We start from the raw sequence: 20081 nt of genomic DNA on the forward strand, positions 1-20081 counted from the left end.
GTGTGTGTGTGTGTGTGTGTGCGGCCTGTGCCAAATGCTTGGCTCAGTGCCCAGAATATACAAGCAAACTAGACGTAGCTATATTATAGAGCCCTAGACGTAGCTATATTATAGAGCTCAATAGTAGTGCTTGATAGTAAAATTATAAAGTAAAAATAAAATAATTGGGGAAAAGACAGTTTTAAGTGTAACTAGTCAGACTTCTAAGGTGTCAAGACTGTGCCATTGTTCGTTGTAAATCTGTACTTTGCCCACATTGTCTCAAATATTATAGGCACACTAAAGCAAATCATATGATACATCTAATGTTGGTACTAAGGAAGAATAATTAGCCAACTGTTAGAATTAATTTTTAATTCTCTGCTTTTGGCAGGGTGGGAATATCTGGAGAGAGGTTAATGACCATTTCTAAGTTTCCGATCCTCTTCTTTAGTGTCAGTATGTGAAAATATTGACTAAGCATCTAGATTCATAAACATATATTAATATTATATTCATCATATATATCTGTTAGGATATGAACTTTGATTCTTTTCCACCTGAAACCAGTCTTGCACATCCATTCACATTTACTAACCTATTGGAATGAGGGGCATGGTGACTTTCTGATGCAAAGTAGTTTTCATGGATCAAGTAAATTAGTGAATTTAGACGACTTGAATTCAGTTTCTAACTTCATAAGCATGACTGCTGAGCTAGCTAGCCACAGAGTGCTTATGATTTTGAAGGTCAAGAATTTAGTTTCAATATTCAATAAATATTAAACATATAACAAGTACTCCCAATTATTTTGTTAATTCCATTACATTTTATAATTGTTAATGTGCCCTGAGAAAGCCTTCATTATTTTTTTTTATTATGATAATCTGTGTAAATAAAACTTGCCAAATTTGCCACCCTTTCCAATAGGTCAGGTACTAATTTTATAATCTGAGAAAGTAAAGGTACTAGATAGCATTATAGCTATGAGTGTTCATAATGCTGACAGGTACAGATCTGCATTTCTGGCACAATTAATCTATCTGAAAACTCCTTAAATGGAGTGTGCCCTTTAAGGAAATAAAGAGTTAAAACTCCTTGGCAAGGTTAACATCAGTTCCCTAGTGTCCTACAACTTAGTGTTGAGCTCTGCTCATTCTTTCCTAAGATAATGATGGTATTTAAAGATTGCAAAGGTCAAGTCAGCTATTTCTTAAAAATCCATTTTAATCAAGAATGTTTAAGAAAGATTATTTCTAAAGGTACAGTCATGGAGAATATAGTGCATATACTCCTGGTAGAATTAAAATGTTTACTTCTTAGCTTTCTTAATGGCTCCTGATTTCAAATCTGTGACTTAAGAATGAGATATATGTTCATAGTATTGCAGCCAACCCTTTTGAGGTTTGCTGCATTCTTGTCTCTATTAAAATAGAACATGTAAGGCATTCTTTACAATGCTGCTTTTTTTTTTTTGCATCAAGATCAATTGGACTATGAAATTCTTACTTCAGCAAAGCATTAAAACAGTTAGTAGCTAGTTCTTGCCATAAACATCTGATGAATTGTCTTGAGGAAATTTGATGTTTTGTATAACTAAATCTATTATCATGTAACAAATGCAAGTAAGATTCATTTTAGGAAATATAGCCAATTATAAATTAGAGTCACCTAATTTGAATAAGCATAAACTTCTTATCACATTGTGGTGTTGTTCAGTTGCTAAGCCCTGTCTGACTCTGTGACCCCATGGACTGCAGCATGCCAGGCTTCCCTGTCCTTCACTGTCTTCCAGAGTTTGCTCAAATTCATGTCCATTGAGTCAGTGATGCCATCCAACCATCTCATCCTCTGCTGCCCCCTTTTCCTCCTGCCCTCAATCTTTCCCAAAATTAAGTTCTTTTCCAGTGAGTCAGCTCTTGGCATCAGGTGGCCAAAGTATTGGAGCTTCAGCATCATCCTTCCAAAGAATATTCAGGGTTGATTTCCTTTAGGATTAACTGGTTTGATCTCCTTGCTGTCCAAGGGACTCTCAAGAGTGTTCTCCAGCACCATAGTTTGAAAGCATCAATTCTTCGCTGTTCAGCCTTCTTTATGGTCCAGCTGTCACATCCATACATGACTACTGGAAAAACCTTTGTCAGCAGACCTTTGTTACTACAGACTTTGGTGAGCAAAGTGATGTCTCTGCTTTTTAATACGCTATCTAGGTTCATCATCGGAGAAGACAATGGCACCCTACTCCAGTACTCTTGCCTGGAAAATTCCATGGACAGAGGAGCCTGGTAGGCTGCAGTCCATGGGGTCGCTAAGAGTCGGACACAACTGAGTGACTTCACTTTCACTTTTCACTTTCATGCATTGGAGAAGGAAATGGAAACCCACTCCAGTGTTCTTGCCTGGAGAATCCCAGGGACGGGGGAGCCTGGTGGGCTGCTATCTATGGGGTTGCACAGAGTCGGACACGACTGAAGCGACTTAGCAGCAGCAGCAGCAAGTTCATCATAGCTTTTCTTCCAGGAAGCAAGCATGTTTTAATTTTGTGGCTGCAGTCACCATCCACAGTGGTTCTGAGGCCCAGGAAAATAAAATCTGTCAGTTTCCACTTTTCTTCCATCTATTTGCCATGAAGTGATGAGATTAGATGCCATGATCTTAGTTTTTTGGATGTTGAGTTTTAAGCCAGCTTTTTCACTCTCCTCTTTCACCCTCATCACCAAAGAAAATTTAATTGGAGTGAACAAAGTTTCTGTTACCTAGAACTAAAGATATGTGATGATCTGGTTCTTTTCCTCAGAGGAAAGAGAAATTCTTTGCAAGGTTTTTAATTCCATTAGAGAGAATGAACCAAATTATAAGCACAGATTTCATTATTCTCTTCTGATTCAAGCCATATATGTTATTCTTTTGTCACAAAAAAAATCTATTTCATCCTAAATTGTCTGGTGTTGTCTAATAGTACTAGCAGGAAATTTCAAGTATGATCATTTGGATTTCACACTCAGTTGCATTTTGTATACAGGAACTTTAGCATAATATTGCAGCTATTTGGAGTAGACACAATCCAACAAAGTCCCTTTAAAAATGAGTTTCTGGCAAATGAATCCTCTTTGCTTTTTTTTTTCCCCCAAAGGCAGATATTGGTGCAATCTAAATTGCATACATTTGTGTCAACACAGGGAATTTTAGTAATGCTCAAGTCCATGGTCCAAATGCACCTGTATCTAGAATCATATCTTTAAAATATTAACTTCTCCAGTCCTTTATTTCCTATAATCTTCCTGGGCCTTAGTTTCATCATTTTGAAATGAGGACATTAGACTAAATCAGTTATAAACTAGAGATAATTTTGCCCCACAAGGGACATGTGGCAATATCTAGAGATATTTTTGGTTGTGACAACTGGGGAATGCTACCAAATTCTATTATAGTTAGTAGAGGCCAGAAAGGAAAGAAAGAAAGTGAAGTCGCTCAGTCGTGTCTGACTCTTTGTGACCCTGTGGACTGTAGCCTACCAGGCCCCTCTGTCCATGGGATTCTCCAGGCAAGGATACTGGAGTGGGGTGCCATTTCCTTCTCTAGAGTAGAGGCCAGGGATGCTGCGAAATATCCTACAATGCATAGAACAGCCTCTCACAACAATGAATTATCTGGCCCAAAGTGAAACTAGTGCCAAGATTGAGAAACTCTAGACTAGATTCTCTCTCAAATTACTCTGATCTGAAATAAAGCAATTATATATAATATTAAGTAAAAGGTTCAAAGCTCCTGGAATAGTAAACAAGCATACTTTGAGTGCCTTTGTGTATTAAACATTTAAAATTTTTTAAATTTTATCTCATATTCATATCCTGAGATAATTCACATCTAGAAATATATTACCTCTCGATGAAAAAACTGGCTCAGAGTGACTAAATAATTTTCTCAAGTTTATATAGTTATGGGTAGAGATAGGATTTGAATCTGTTTGACCAACTCAAAAGCTGCTTTTTTTTTTTTACTACTACCCAATGCTCTACTACTTATTGTTTTACTACTACCTAGTACTGTACATCATGGTTTTGTCTCCCATTCTAAGTTATTATAAAAGTTTTATTTTCTAAAGTCATGTAAACATTCCTTGTAGGGAGGAAGTAAAGAGATTAAGCACATTCATTAATAGAAAATTGGTTGATTCATTCTGTAACCAAAGGCTAAACTATACATAAATATAATAAAATTGTAGGAGCATCAAATACATGAACTCTTTTTTATAAGATCCCATTTATAATTTGTCACAAAATCACTCTTTCATTTAAAATAGCCTTCATAAATGTTATTCAGTAGAAGATCATTTGGGTCAAGAATCTGCCTGCAATGCAGAAAACCAGGATTCAGTCCCTGGGTTGGGAATATCCCCTGGAGAAGAGAATGCCAACCCACTCCAGTATTTTTGCCTGGAGAACCCCATGGACAGAGGAACCTGGCAGGCTTCAGTCCATGGGGTCACAAAGAGTCAGACACGACTGAGCAACTAACACTACACTACACTTGTGGCACTAATGGTAAAGAACCCATCTGCTGATGCAGAAGACATAAGAGACGTGGGTTCAATCCCTGGATCAGGAAGATTCCCCTGGAGGAGGGCCTGGCAGTCCACTCTACTATTCTTACCTGGAGAATCCCATGGACAGAGGAGCCTGGCAGGCTACCGTCCATAGGGTCACAAAGAGTTGGACACGACTGAAGCGACTTAGCATGCAGGCACACTACTGCTAGCAAAACAAAGGTTTATTACTTGTTCATGAAGTTTCTTGAGTGACAGGTTGGCTCTGCAGATTGTAAACTGCCTTTTGTGCCATAGTTCAGGGAGAAGAAGGAAGCTTTGAATTTTTTCGATATTTTATTTTTTATTGTCATATGCATAATATAAAGGTTTCCATCTTGAGCATTTTCAAGTGTGCAATTCAGTGGCATTCATGTTGTTATGCCACCTGCACCACTATCCATGTCCAAAACTTTTTCATTGCCCCAAACTGAAACTTTTGTCACATGACTGTATTTCTACACTCTATAGAACTTGCTGATTCTGGAAAAAACAGATATTTAAAAGTTATTCTTAATCTTTTCCATATCTATGAGTTTAAGCTCTCACTCCATTATCAGACTTAGGTTCTCTTCCCATATTGAACCTAGTTTTTGAGAGTACTTCTTTATTCCCCATTGCTTTTGTTTTATGTTATAACACAAAGAAATGGTATCAGCATCAGAAATTCCTGTATGCTTCAAAGACACTATATCCCAGTCCATATTTGAGAGTATACCAATATATCATTAACATCTCACTACCAATCTGCCCTAAGGTGTGCTTTGATTCAGAGTATAAATCTTGCAAAGCTATGGTTTTTCCAGTAGTCATGTATGGATGTGAGGGTTGGACTATAAAGAAAGCTGAGTACCAAAGAATTGATGCTTTTGAAATGTGGTGTTGGAGAAGACTCTTGAGAGTCCCTTGGACAGCCAGGGGAGCAAACTAGTCAATCTTAAAAGAAATCAACCCTGAATATTCATTGGAAGGACTGATGCTGAAGCTGAAGCTCCAATACTTTGGCCACCTGATGCAAAGAGTTGACTCATTGGAAAAGACGCTGATGCTGGGAGGGATTGGGGGCAGGAGTAGAAGGGGACGACAGAGGATGAGGTGGTTGGATGGCATCACCCACTCGATGGACATGAGTTTGAGCAGGCTCCGGGAGTTGGTAATGGATAGGGAAGCCTGGTGTGCTGCAGTCCATGGGGTCGCAAAGAGTCGGACGTGACTGAGTGACTGAACTGATGCATATTTTTTCCAGGATTATGATAGCAGGCAAAATATGTCAAGGAATGAAGAACATCTCAGAAGTGCTATGTTAGGAATATTAAAACAGTATACTTAAGATTAACTGGGAGATGTTTACCATCTATGTTTAAAGCATCTTATTTGCTGCATACAAAAGAGGAAATCACATTTCACAGCATTCGGTATTTTTCATTTGATATTCTAATATGTAATCTATATATATTTTAATCCTTGCTCTCCAACCAAATTAGATTGAAAGATGCAGGACCATCTGCCTTGAATATGGTGTATTCTTTGTAATTGAAAACTGAGCCACTTATACCTAAATTATAACTAAAATAATACTTCAGTTTGCTAAGAAGATGTTTTCTTTCTGACACTAGCTATAATAACTAAAACCATATACTCAGAAATATGTGTGTATTGCCAAGAAATATTTGAGAAAGAACCAGCTTTTGGGTTAGGACATAGACAAGGAGATGCTAATAATGGAGGATTAGGGGAAGAAATACTGGGACCTTTTGAAGTTTTAGACCCATAAAGTGTGTATGAACTGAATAGCTGCTTAATACTTCAAATCATCTTTTGTGCTTTCCTGGTAGGCTTACTATTTGGAAAAAGCTAAGATATTTGGGTCCTTCTGTAAGTACCCCACCAAAATTTTGCTTCTGTATGTATTCTAAAATACAGTCTTTTCCCTTGACCATCAACCCATGATATAGTCAAGTACAAAAGAAATTACAGAAATGATAACCTGATACATGATATGTCTGTGATATGTTCTTAGTTATATGGCTAGTTAGTCACAGGGTAAAGTCCGTAATTCAGTCTCCCTCTTTCTAGTGCTTTTTATAATCTTATTGCTTTTGGAATTAAAATTTTATATAAGCCCATATTTTAGCAATCAACCAATAAAAATACATTTGTTTCCTATTCTAACCAGTTTAAAAAAGACATGGTGAGAGTATAATGAAGAAAAGAAAAGAGAGGAAGATAGAAATCTCCAAGTTTCTTCACCTATACCTTGGTCCTGCTTCCTATCAGAACCAGCTCTTGAAGTCTGGTTCTTTGAGAGAACACTTCAGTTCCTGGCATGTAGTGATTGTTCAGTAAACATTAGTTCCTCTCTCAGCCATCTTCCTCACAGCCAATGTCATTTACTCATCTGACCCCTAATTTAACATCTGCTTCCTGAAGTTGGCCTTCCCTCTGAAAAACATCTGTACTATCACCAGTTTTCTCTCCTATTTTCAGAGCTGGCTATAGGCCATTGTTTTCTGGATGTCCCAAAATCATGTCTCAAGGAGTGGGGATCAGGGTAAAACAGGGCCTAAAGGAATATTTATTTAGCATCCTGTGTGAATCAAACATATGTTTCTTATATATGCCAAACCTAGAGAGGAAGTTTCTCATTCAAGACTTTGGTCTTTTTAAGAGCCAGCTCTCAGGGAAATCTTGGGCAGACTTAGGTTTGAATCCTGACTCACACTTACTAGCTGTGTGACTTTGTGACAATTGCTTGACTTCTCCAAGCCTCACATAGCACCTTTAGAAAGTAGATATCATTACATTCGTGTCAGATTTAGGGGAAATGCAGCTTGAGCAGAATTGGTAGTATGGCATGACCTCTGAAAAACAATACCCTATCATTTATAATTTCCCTCAGTAAAAAGCCACCTTCCACAATCCTCCTGAGATAAATCTGAATGTATACAGGATCTGTTTGGGGGTCCAGAAAAATTCCTATCTGTATAACTATGTCCTGGAGGTACAGAGGTTATTCACTTTCAGATGGAAAAGAAGTTTGTATTTTAGTAAAAAATTAGCATGAGTTAACAGTATGATTCGACCACCCAAAGATGGTAAAGCAATATTAGGCTGAACTACTAGAAGAAATATTCAAAATAAGAAGCAGAATATACTTAATATTAGTGAACTGTACACTGAAGAATGATTAAGGTGGTAAAATTTATGTTTTGTGGGTTTTTTGTTACCACAGTTTAGAAGATTAAGGTGATTTCATTTTATTAGTTTGTTCTGAGTGTTTGTGTTACACTTTATGAATAACATGGATTTAGTCCAACTAGTTAGAGATCTACAAATCATGCTGCGTGACAGAACTGGGGTCAACTCACAAAGAGGCTCAAGAGGAAGGGAAAGAATAAAGATGTTATGGCTCTCGAAAACTATTTAAGAAGAGAGCGTGTGCTTCCAGTGACTTCAAGGGATAGAGCTAGGACTATTCTCCAAGTGTGGTCCCCGGACCAGCAGCATCAGCATCACCAGGGAACTTTTTCAAAATGTACATTCTTGAGCCCCCTATCCTGGGACTATGGAACCAGAAATCCTAGAATGGGGTCCAACAACCTCTTTAAACAAGCTTTCCAAGTGATTCTGATAGCATACTAAAGTTTGAGAACCCCTACTGTAGGAAAACAGATTTCAGTTCAACAAAAAGAAGTAAAAATTAGGCTGCTAAAAAAGATAGCAGTGATTCTCAACCTTCACTGTACAACAGAGTCACACACAAAGCTTTGAAAAAACAAAACTATGGCCGGGAACCACTCCCAGATATTTGAGTTAATTGGTCTGGGATGAAGCCTGGGCATTAGTGTGTTCTGAAAACAACCAAGGTGATTATAATGTGCAGCCTGGGTTGAGAACTACCTTGGTGGAAGACTCAACAAGGATCACTAGGTTGGCTGTTTAAAGATATTACTTAGGGATCCTATTTACGAACACAGATTCTTGGTCCTCAATCCTGGAGATTTAAATAGATTTGAAGTAGTGCCAAAGAATATTTTCTTTTTATTTCCTCCCTCCCTCTTCCTTCCTTCATTAAAAAAAATCTCTTCATGTTACACTACAACTCTGTTAGCTTGATAAGTATTCTAGATGACAAACCTTTGTATAAATCATCTTATTTACTAAAAAGATATTGTACAGTCATTATGGGTAAGGATCTGAGCCTGTCCTCTTGAGCATGGTTGATCATGAGAATGGCTTGTGGGTGGATGGGACCACCCACAGACAGCTTTATTTTGATTCAGCATGTTTGATTTTGAAGCTGTGCCTGTGAATTTGATGTGAAACCCTGATTCACAATGATTCTTACCTGAAGGTTTGTTTCTGAAATGTTGAATGTAGATTTAATCATCTTTGAATTAGGAAAGTGTGCTATTTAAGTACACCTTTTAAGTACACTCTAATATGCAACATCACTCTGATGTCTTCTTTTTGAATTTTAGATTTTTTTGTGTTTTAATTTTTGATTCACTAAAGTTAACATATTCATTATATTATACCCAAAAGGAGAATTTGCTTTTGACAAGTAATTGTAGGTGAATGAATTGGATAAAAGGTCAGAGGTCTACATCCTGCATCAGCAACAGCATCACTTAAGTTTAAATGCAATAGATCTAAAGGCTTATCATATTCATGGCAAGTTTTAAGCTCAGGCTATAATACCCTTTAGTTTCCCATAGATGTGGGTGGTTCTAGTGGTAAAGAACACACCTGCCAATGCAGGAGACATGAGAGATGCAGGTTTGATTCCTGGGTCAGGAAGATCCCCTGGAGAACATGGCAGCCCACATCAGTACTCTTGCCTGGGGAGTCCAGTGAACAGAGGAGCCTGGCAGACTACAGTCCAGTTCAGTTCAGTTCAGTTCAGTCGCTCAGTTGTGTCCGACTCTGCAACCCGATGCACTGCAGAACGCCAGGCTTCCCTGTCCATCAACAAACTCCCAGAACTTGCTCAAACTCAGGTCCATCGAGTTGGTGATGCCATCCAACCATCTCATTCTCTGCCATCCCCTTCTCCTCCTGCCTTCAATCTTTCCCAGCATCAGGGTCTTTTCCAAGGAGTCAGTTCTTTGCATCAGGTGGCCAAAGTACTGGAGCTTCAGCATCAGTCCTTCCAATGAATATTCAGGGCTGATTTCTTTAGGGTTGGCTGGCTTGATCTCCTTGCAGTCCAAGGGACTCTCAAGAGACTTCTCCAACACCACAGTTAAAAACATCGATTCGGTGCTCAGCTTTCTTTATAGTCCAACTCTCATATCCATACATGACTACTGGAAAAACCATAGCTTTGACTAGACAGACCTTTGTTGGCAAATTAGTCTCTGCTTTTCAATATGCTGTCTAGGTTGGTCATAGCTTTTCTTCCAAGGAATAAGTGTCTTTTAATTTCGTGGTTGCAGTCCCCATCTGCAGTGATTTTGGAGCCCCCCAAAAATAAATTCTGTCACTGTTTCCATTGTTTCCCCATCTATTTGCCATGAAGTGATAGGACCAGATGCCATGATCTTAGTTTTCTGAATGTTGAGTTTTAAGCCAACTTTTTCACACTCCTCTTTCACTTTCATCAAGAGGCTCTTTAGTTCTTCACTTTCTGCCATAAGGATGATGTCATCTGAGTATCTGAGGTTACTGATATTTCTCCCAGCAAGCTTAACTCCAGCTTGTTCTTCATCCAGCCCAGCGTTTCTCATGATGTACACTGTATATAAGTTAAATGAGCACAGAGACAATATACAACCTTGACGTACTCCTTTTCCTATTTGGAACCAGTCTGTTGTTCCATGTCTGGTTCTAACTGTTGCTTCTTGGCCTGCATACAGGTTTCTCAAGAGGCAGGGTAGGTGGTCTGGGATTCCCATCTCGAAGAATTTTCCACAGTTTTTTGTGATCCACACAGTGAAAGGATTTGGCGAAGTCAGAAAAGCAGAAGTAGATGTTTTACTGGAACTCTCTTGCTTTTTTAATGATCCAATGGATGTTGGCAATTAAATCTCTAGTTCCTCTGCCTTTTCTAAATCCAGCTTGAACATCTGGAAGTTCACAGTTCATATACTGTTGAAGCCTCGCTTGGAATTTTGAGCATTACTTTGCTAGCCTGTGAGATGAGTGCAATTGTGTAATAGTTTGAGCATTCTTTGGCATTGCCTTTCTTTGGGATTGGAATGAAAACTGATCTTTTCCAGTCCTGTGGCCACTGCTGAGTTTTCCAAATGTGCTGGCATATTGAGTGCAGCACTTTCACAGCATAATCTTTTAGGATTTGAAATAGCTCAACTGGAATTCCATCACCTTCATTAGCTTTGTTCATAGTGATGCTTCCTAAGGCCCACTGGAATTTGCATTTCAGGATGTCTGGCTCTACGTGAGTGATCACACCATCGTGGTTATCTGGATCGTGAAGATCTCTTTTGTATAGTTCTTCTGTGTATTATCTCCACCTCTTCTTAATATCTTCTACTTCTGTTAGGTCCCTACCATTTCTGTCCTTTATTGTGCCCATCTTTGCATGAAATTTTCCCTTGGTGTCTCAGATTTTCTTGAAGAGATTTCTAGTCTTTCCCATTCTATTGTTTTCCTCTATTTCTTTGCATTGATTACTGAGGAAGGCTTATCTCTCCTTGCTATTCTTTGGAACTCTGCATTCAGCTGGGTATATCTTTCCTTTTCTCCTTTGCTTTTTGCTTCTCTTCTTTTCAGAGCTGTTTGCAAGGCCTGCTTAGACAACCATTTTGCCTGTTTGCATTTCTTTTCCATGGGGATGGTCTTGATCACTGCCTCCTATACAATGTCATGAACCTCCATCCATAGTTCTTCAGGCACTCTGTCACAGCTAATCCCTTGAATCTGTCACTTCCACTGTATAGTTGTAAGGGAATTTGATTTAGGTCATACCTGAATGGTCTGGTGGTTTTCCCTACTTTCTTCAATTTAAGTCTGAATTTGGCAATAAAAAGCTCATGATCTGAGCCACAGTCAACTCCCAGTCTTGTTTTTGCTGACTGTATAGAGCTTCTCCATCTTTGGCTGCAAAGAATATAATCAATCTGATTTTGGTATTGACCATCTGGTGATGTCCATGTGTAGAGTCTTCTCTTATGTTGTTGGAAGAGGGCATTTGCTATGACCAGTGTGTTCTTTTGGCAAAACTCTATTAGCCTTTGCCCTGCTTCATTTTGTACTCCAAGGCCAAATTTGCCTGTTACTCCAAGTATCTCTTGAGTTTCTACTTTTGCATTCCAGTCCCCTATAATGAAAAGGACATCTCTTTTGGATGTTAGTTCTAGAAGATCTTGTAGGTCTTCATAGAACTGTTCAGCTTCAGCTTCTTCAGCATTACTGGTTGAGGCATAGACTTGGATTACTGTAATATTGAAAGTTTGCCTTGGAAACGAGCAGAGATCATTCTGCTGTTTTTGAGATTGCACCCAAGAACTGCATTTTGGACTCTTTTGTTGACTGTGATGGCTGCTCCATTTCTTCTAAGGGATTCTTACCCACAGTAGTAGATATAATGGTCATCTGAGTTAAATTCACTGATACCAGTCCATTTTAGCTCACTGATTCCTAAAATGTCGATGTTCTCTCTTGCCATCTCCTGTTTGACCAGTTCCAGTTCACCTCGATTCATGGACCTAACATTCCGGGTTCCTATGCAATATTGTTCTTTACAGCATCAGACTTTACTTCCATAACCAGTCACATCCACAACTGGGTGTTGTTTTTGCTTTGGCTCTATCTTTCTGGAGTTATTTCTCCACTCTCCTCCAGTAACATATCAGACACCTACCAACCTGGGGAGGTTATCTTTCAGTGTCATACCTTTTTGCCTTTTCATACTGTTCATGGGGTTCTCAAGTCAAGAATACTGAAGTGGTTTGCCATTCCCTTCTCCAGTAGAACACATTTTATCAGAACTCTCCACCACGACCCATCCATCTTGGGTGGCCTACATGGCATGGCTCACGGTTTCATTGAGTTAGACAAGGCTGTGGCTACAGTCCATGGGGTCACAAAAAGTCATATGCGACTTAGCTTACATGCACCTCTTATATTCGCTTCTTCCTTTCTATGCCTACTGCCCACTTCTGGTTTAACTTCATGACCTTTTGCCTGCGACTGATTCCTAACTCATAGCCCTATTTTAAGTCACTTCTTTTCCCTTGTTGAATGCAGAATTAAGTCTAAATGCCTTAATGAAGCCATTTATGAGTTAGCCTCATTCCAAGCTTTGAATTGTTGTCCTTCATATCCTTGTTGTTGTTCAGTTGCTCAGTTGTATTTGACTCTTCACGACTCCATGGACTGCGCATGCCAGGCTTCCCTGTTCTTCACTGTCTCCCAGAGTTTGCTCAAACTCATGTCCATTGAGTTGGTGATGCCATCCAACCATCTCATCCTCTGCTGCCCCCATCTCCTCCTGCGTTCAATCTTTCCCCAAATCAGGATCTTTTCCAGTGAGTCAGCTGTTCACATCAGGTGGCCAATGTATCGGAGCTTCAGCTTCAGCATCAGTCCTTCCAATGAATATTCAGGGTTGATTTCCTTTAGGATTGACTAGTTTGCTCTCCTGGCTGTCCAAGGGACTCTCAGGAGTCTTCTCCAGCACAGAGTTTGAAAGCATCAGTTCTTTGCTGCTCAGTGTACTTTATGGTCCAACTCTCACATCCATACATGACTACTGGAAAAACCATAGTTTGAACTATATGGACTTTTGTCAGCAAAGTGATGTCTCTGCTTTTTGTTTATTATTTTTAATATAAATTTATTTTAATTGGAGGCTAATTACAGTATTCTATTGGTTTTCCCATACATCAAAATGAATCTCTTGTGGCTCAGCTGGTAAAGAATCCACCTGCAATTTGGGAGAACTGGGCTCAGTCCCTGGGTTTGGAAGATCCCCGGGAGAAGGGAAAGGCTACCCACTCTCAAGTATTCTGGCCTTGAGAATTCCATGGACTGTGTAGTTCATAGAATCGCAGAGTTGGACATGACTAAGTGTCTCTGCTTTTTAATTAGCTATCTAGATTTGTCATAGCTTTTCTTCCAAGGAGCAAGTGTCTTTTACTTTCATGGCTGCAGTCACTGTCCACAGTGATTTTGGAGCTCAAGAAAATAAAATCTTTCACTGTCTCCATTTTTCCCCATCTATTTGCCATGAAGTCATGGGACTGTATGTCATGATCTTTGTTTTTTGAATGTTGAGTTTTAAGCCACTTTTTCAGTCTCCTCTTTCACTTTCATCAAGAAACTCTTTAGTTCCTCTTTGTTTTCTGCCATTAGGATGGTGTCATCTGCATATCTGAGGTTATTAATATTTCTCCTGCCAATCTTGAATCCAGCTTGAGCTTCATCCAGCCCAGAATTTCACATCATGTACTCTGCATATAAGTTAAGTAAGCAGGGTAACAAAATACAACCTTCAAGTACTCCTTTTCCTATTTGGAACCAGTCCATTGTTCCATGTCCAGTTCTAACTGTTGCTTCTTGACCTGCATACAGGTTTCACAGGAGGCAGGTCAGGTGGTCTGGTATGCCCATCTCTTTCAGAGTTTTCTACAATTTGTTGTGATCCACACAGTCAAAGTCTTTAAAGTAGTCAATGAAGCAGAAGCGGATTTTTTTCTGAAATTCCCTTCCTTTTTCTATGATCCAGCGGACATTGTCCATATGATCTCTGGTTCCTCTGCTTTTTCTACATCTAGCTTATACATCTGCAGTTTGCTGATTCACGTACTATTGAAGCCTAGCTTGAAGGAGTTTGAGCATTACCTTGCTAGCATCTGAAATGAGCCCAGTTGTGCAGTAGTTTGAACATTCTTTGGCATTGACCTTCTTTGAGATTAGAATGAAAACTGACCTTTTCCAGTCCTGTAGCCACTGCTGAGTTTTCCAAATTTGCTGGCATATAGAATATTGCAATACTTTAATATCATAATCTTTTAGGATTTGAAACATCCTAAAATATTTCAAAGAATGTCCAAATGACCACACAATTGCCCTCATTTCACATGCTAGCATGGTAATGCTCAAAATCCTTCAAGGTGGGCTTCAATAGTACATGAACTGGAACTTCCAGATATTCAAGCTGAATTTAGAAAGGCAGAGCAACCAGAGATCAAATTGTTAACATCTGTTGGATAATAGAAGTAGCAAAGTGATTCCAGAAAAACATCTGCTTTATTGACTACACAAAAGCCTTTGACTATGTGGATCACAACAAACTGGAAAATGTGAAAGAGATGGGTATACCAGACCACCTTACCTGCCTTCTGAGAAACCAGTATGCAGGTCAAGAAGCAACAGTTAGAACCAGACATGAAACAAAGGACTGGTTCCAAAATGGGAAAGGAATACGTCAAGGCTGTATTTTGTCACCCTGCTTATTTAACTTATATGCAGTGTACATCATGTGAAATGCTGGGCTGGATGAAGCTCAAGCTGGAATCAAGATCGCCAGGAGAAATATCAATAACCTCAGATATGCTAATGACACCACGTTAATGGCAGGAAAGCAAAGAGGAACTAAAGAGCCTCTTGATGAAGGTGAAAGAGGAGACTGAGAAAGCTGGCTTAAAACTCAACGTTCAAAAAACCAAGATCATGGCATCCAGTCGTCCCATCACTTAATAGCAAATAGATGGGGAAAAATGGGAACGGTGACAGATTTTATTTTCTTGAGCTTCAAAATCACTGTGGATGGTGACTGCAGCCATGAAAGTAAAAGATGCTTGCTCCTTGGAAGAAAAGCTATGACAAACCTAGACAGCTTACTAAAAAGCAGAGACATCACTGCCAACAAGGGTTCATCTAGTCCAAGCTATGTTTTTCTGCAGTCATGTTTGGATGTGAGAGTTGGACCGTAAAGAAGGCTGAAGGCCAAAGAATTGATGCTTTCAAACTGTGGTGCTGGAGAAGACTCCTGAGAGTTCCTTGGACAGCCAGGAGATCAAACCAGTCAACTCTAAATGAAATCAACCCTGAATATTTATTGGAAGGATTGATGCTTAAGCTCCAATAGTGTGACCACCTGATGCGATGATGTTGGGAAAGATTGAGGGCAAGAGAAGGGAGCAGTAGAGGATGAAATTGTTGGACGGCGTCACCGACTCAATGGACATGAGTTTGCGCAATCTCTGGGAGATAGTGAAGGACTCGGAAGCCTGGTGTGCTAAAGTCCATGGGGTCGCAGAGTTGGACCCGACTGAGCAACTGAACAACAAAATATTTGAAATATGAAATCATATTCTTGACCCCCCCCCCCGGAGCACCTTTATTCCACTCTTCTATCTGAATTTTATACATTGTTTAAAGCTAAGTTCAAAGCCTGTTTTCCTCTAGAAAGCTTTCCCCAAACTTCTCAGCGGGAATACATTGTACCTTATGTCTTATATCACTTATGACATTTTGATCTTTGGATCATAGTTCTTTCTATACACATCTTCCCTGATAAATTGTAAATTTCTTGAAATTAATAGTTATTCACTTGCTGCATCATTTCCAACATGTGGGACAGTTCTGTATGTATAATGGAAAAGGTCAAGATAAGGTTAAATTCCAGCTCCAGGGAATAACGCATGTGATAAGTTTTCTTGATTTCAGTGAATCCTAATTTCCTAACCTTCAGAATTTGGGAAATAACACTTACTTCACAGATTTGTTTTAAGGACTAAAACAGTAAGCTATTATCTTGTTTACACACACACAGAGGCCATCAATAAGTACTCTTTTTTTTCCTTATCTTTTTCCAAAATGTGTACCATAGTATTTTGAAACTAACCTCAGTAAATAACAATAAATCTTAATGATGCCCAAGACATTGAAGGCCTGCACTCGGGTAGTGTTATCGGAAATTTAAAGGAAGAGATGGATATCAAATAACATTATGAGTTAGAATGGACAAGAAACAGTGATTTGCTGTGGCGAATAATGGCTGAGATTTTGAGTCTGGAATATCATACCATTTAATAAAGAAATACAGACCAAGAACTTGTTTGAGAAAATGAGTCAAAGGCAGTAAGTTTAGGCAATACCATTCTAAAGGAAAAGTTGTAGGGGTACCAGTAATTTCATGGGCTTCGTGGAAATGATTTGGGTCACCAATAATGAAAGACTATGTTTAAAAAACTCAGCCTTCATATTTCCCAACTTGACTGTCAGTATCAACCCTTGACTATTAGAAGCAGGGAAATCTGGAATTAAAGTTTGATCTAGGAAAGAAGTGAATGTTAAATCTTAGGAATTCTTGAACCTCTAAATTTGTAGTTTCCTTTTGCCTTCTTAATGGAAACTTCCCCTCTTTAACAAGTTATGTTGTCACCAAATGATAATATTTGCTTATTATTACAAATTTTAATAGGAAGTTCAAGATCTTATCACTGTGCTCATTGCATATAGTAGTTAAGGGAAGTCCTGAAATATATTTAACTCTTTACCTTGCTGACTTTACAGTCAAAATTAGAGAAATGATATATTTTAGAACAACCTAAAAATAATTCAGAGGGGATACTATACATTATAGGCATAAATTTATAACTGTTCAACTTGGTTTTGACATGTTCCTTGTTACAATTATTATTATCTTGAACATGGACTTTAAGTAAGCCTTTTTAGTCCATACACTGGTACTGAAAACTAAAGCTCAGTTGAAGATATCCAATATAACTTTTAAAATAAATACTTTTAAAGGTTTTTAAATAGAAAGTCCTACATACTTCTTGCAAAAATTAAAACAGTTGTACAGAAATTACAATGTTACATTTTCTCCCTTTCATCCTTCCCAAAGTTAATCATTTTTAAATTTAATTTATATCTTTCCACATATTTATATGTGATGTATATTTAATTTTTCTTAGTGTTGGAAATGAATGTATTATATTTATTGTTCTACAATGTCATGGGCATTTCACCATGAAAGTATGTGTAGTATTGGCTTATTCATTTAAATAGCCAAACAGCAAGCAAAAATTTGATTTATACCTTGTAGATACACTAATAAATTTTGGCAGAATACATTGTAGCTGTTAGGAAGCTTAGACTGAAATGTGGACCTCAAGTGTAAATACAGAAATTTTTGACTTGTGTTATTACAGTGAAAAATGTAGCATAATTTGTGGATGTTTATTAATAATACTTTGGGGGCTTGTGTGAGACTTGTTTGGCCAAATGAGTGTGCCAGTGTTTGTATAACAATGGAAAATGTTTGCCTACTATGGACAAAGTTTTTCTGTGGTTCCGTGTGATTTTTGTGTTAGTTGCTCAGTTGTGTCTGACTCTTTGCGATCCCATGGACTGTACCCCACCAGGCTCCTCTGTCCATGGAATTCTCCAGGCAAGAATACTGGAGTGGGTTGCTGTTCCCTTCTCCAGGGGATCTTCCCAACCCAGGGATCAAACCCGAGTCTCCTACATTGCAGGCAGATTCTTTACCGTATGAGCCACCAGGGAAATATGATAATATTGGAGCCATAGCTCCAGATAAGTGACAGTATTATAACAATGCCTTTTTAAGGATTATGTATGTGAGTGCTCAGTTGCTCAGTCTTGTCCAACTTTTTCAAGTCTTTGCGACCCTGTGGACTGTAGCCCACCAGGCTCCTCTGTCCATGGGATTTTCCAGGCAAGAATACTGGAGTGGGTTGCCATTTCCTTCTCCAGGGGATCTTCCCGACCCAGGGATCAAACCCCCCCTCCTGCATTGAAAAATGGATTCTTTACCACTGAGCCACCAGGGAAGTTATGGGGGTACCAGTAACTTCGTAAGCTTCATAAAATGATTTGGGGCACCAGTAATGAAAGGCAGGATTAAGAAACCAACCCTTGGAATTTTGTGTTTTACATGTGGCATAGTGATAAAAAAAAGAAAATCTGCCTGCCAATGCAGGAGATGCCGAAGACAGGTTTCGATCTCTGGGTCAGGAAGATCCCGTGAAGTAGGAAATGGCACCCCACTCCAGTATTCTTGCCTGGAAAATTCCATGGACAGAGGAGGCTGTGATACAGTCCATGGGGTCGCAAAGAGTCAGACATGACTGATTGAGCATGCATGCACAAGTACCCATGTAATCGTTAAAAAGACTTTGTTATAAAACAGTCACTTATCTGGAGCTATGGCTCCAATGTTACCTAAAAATCACACAGACTTATCATATTAAATAACTCTTGCTATATCCTACATTAGAGGCATACTTATTATGCTCGTATTAAATTGCATACTCAATAAGCAAAATGCTTTTACTGTGACCTCACAAGGACTCAGATTTGAAGTGGTGTTCGATCCCTGAGTTCGATCCCTGGGTTGGGAAGATCCCCTGGAGAAGGAAATGGCAACCCACTCCAGTATTCTTGCGTGGAAAATCCCATGGAAAAAGGAGCCTGGTGGGCTACAGTCCACGGGGTCGCAAAGAGTCGGACACAACTTGAGCGACTTAATCTCATCTCATCTCATGAAACGATATGTATTCTAACTATTCATTGATGTGATATATGTCTCATTTCCCTTTATTGTATTCATAGATATGACTTGGAATGAACAGGAAAAGACTGAACTTTTTGCAGATAATTTTTGTAATATATGTGGAGTGGTGTTTCAGTTTGAATCACAAAGGATTTCACATTATGAGGTAGGTTAAAAACAATGGGAATGGAGTATAAAATAGATTTTTAAATGCAGCAGATAAACTTCATATGTTATCTGGTTTTGATACTTATGAGAATCCTGTGTATTATTTCCCTCTGATAGATGAAGAGCCTGGCTCAGTGAGGAACAGTCATTTACCAGCTTAAGTTTGGGAAATTTGGGTTTAAACTCAGTCCCTTTTGACTCCAAAGCATATTTTATTTTCTTCACATCATTCTGCCTCCATTTCTATCTATCAAGTCACTGTATACTTCATGTCCTTGTAGTAAATGTAAGGAAAGTTTTATAAGGCTTGAATAGGAAACTATTAATGTGAATCAAGGGATCTCACTGAACTCCAGAATTTTCCTTTACAGTAAATGAAGGATAAAAACAAAATGAACTAGTCTTGCACTTGATTTAACTACATATTTTTAAGCCCAATACCATAGAATTCTAGAGCTAAAAGAAGGAATATTTAATTTTCTTACTTCTTTAGCTTATTGATTAGAAAGCTGAAACCCAGAGGAATAGTGATTAACCATAGCTAATCTTGGCATTACTAAGCTTAAAGACGATCTCCTCTGATTTCATATCTCGTGTTCTTTCCTTTCATTTAGTGTTGTCTCCCATTTCTACATCATGTTATCAACTATTGGATTTTTTGTCATTTGTGATATCTGTATTAACAAAAGTACCAGATACATTTACTTAAAAGAAATATAATGCCAGTTCTACTTTAAAGACTAGAAACACCTGATCTTGTTTTGCCCAGTACTAATCTTATTGGCAATTATATCTCAGTCCTTATGTTGATTTGGATTCAACTATTAATACTATAATTATAGATGGTGAGATTGTGTT

At 38.5% G+C, this 20081-nt stretch overlaps 1 protein-coding gene across 1 annotated transcript in view; it reads left to right on the top strand.

The window, feature by feature from the left end:
• ZMAT1 (zinc finger matrin-type 1) overlaps positions 1 to 20081 on the top strand; it is a 42278-nt gene that overhangs the window by 3614 nt on the left and 18583 nt on the right. The window contains exon 2 of the mRNA XM_040266693.1: positions 19115 to 19221. Coding sequence (XP_040122627.1) covers positions 19117 to 19221 — 105 coding nt within the window. The 5' untranslated portion in view covers positions 19115 to 19116. The remainder of the gene's footprint in view (positions 1 to 19114; positions 19222 to 20081) is intronic.

The sequence above is a fragment of the Oryx dammah genome, unplaced genomic scaffold (genome assembly GCF_014754425.2).
Source record: "Oryx dammah isolate SB20612 unplaced genomic scaffold, SCBI_Odam_1.1 HiC_scaffold_23, whole genome shotgun sequence".
In the NCBI taxonomy this organism is placed as follows: domain Eukaryota; kingdom Metazoa; phylum Chordata; class Mammalia; order Artiodactyla; family Bovidae; genus Oryx; species Oryx dammah.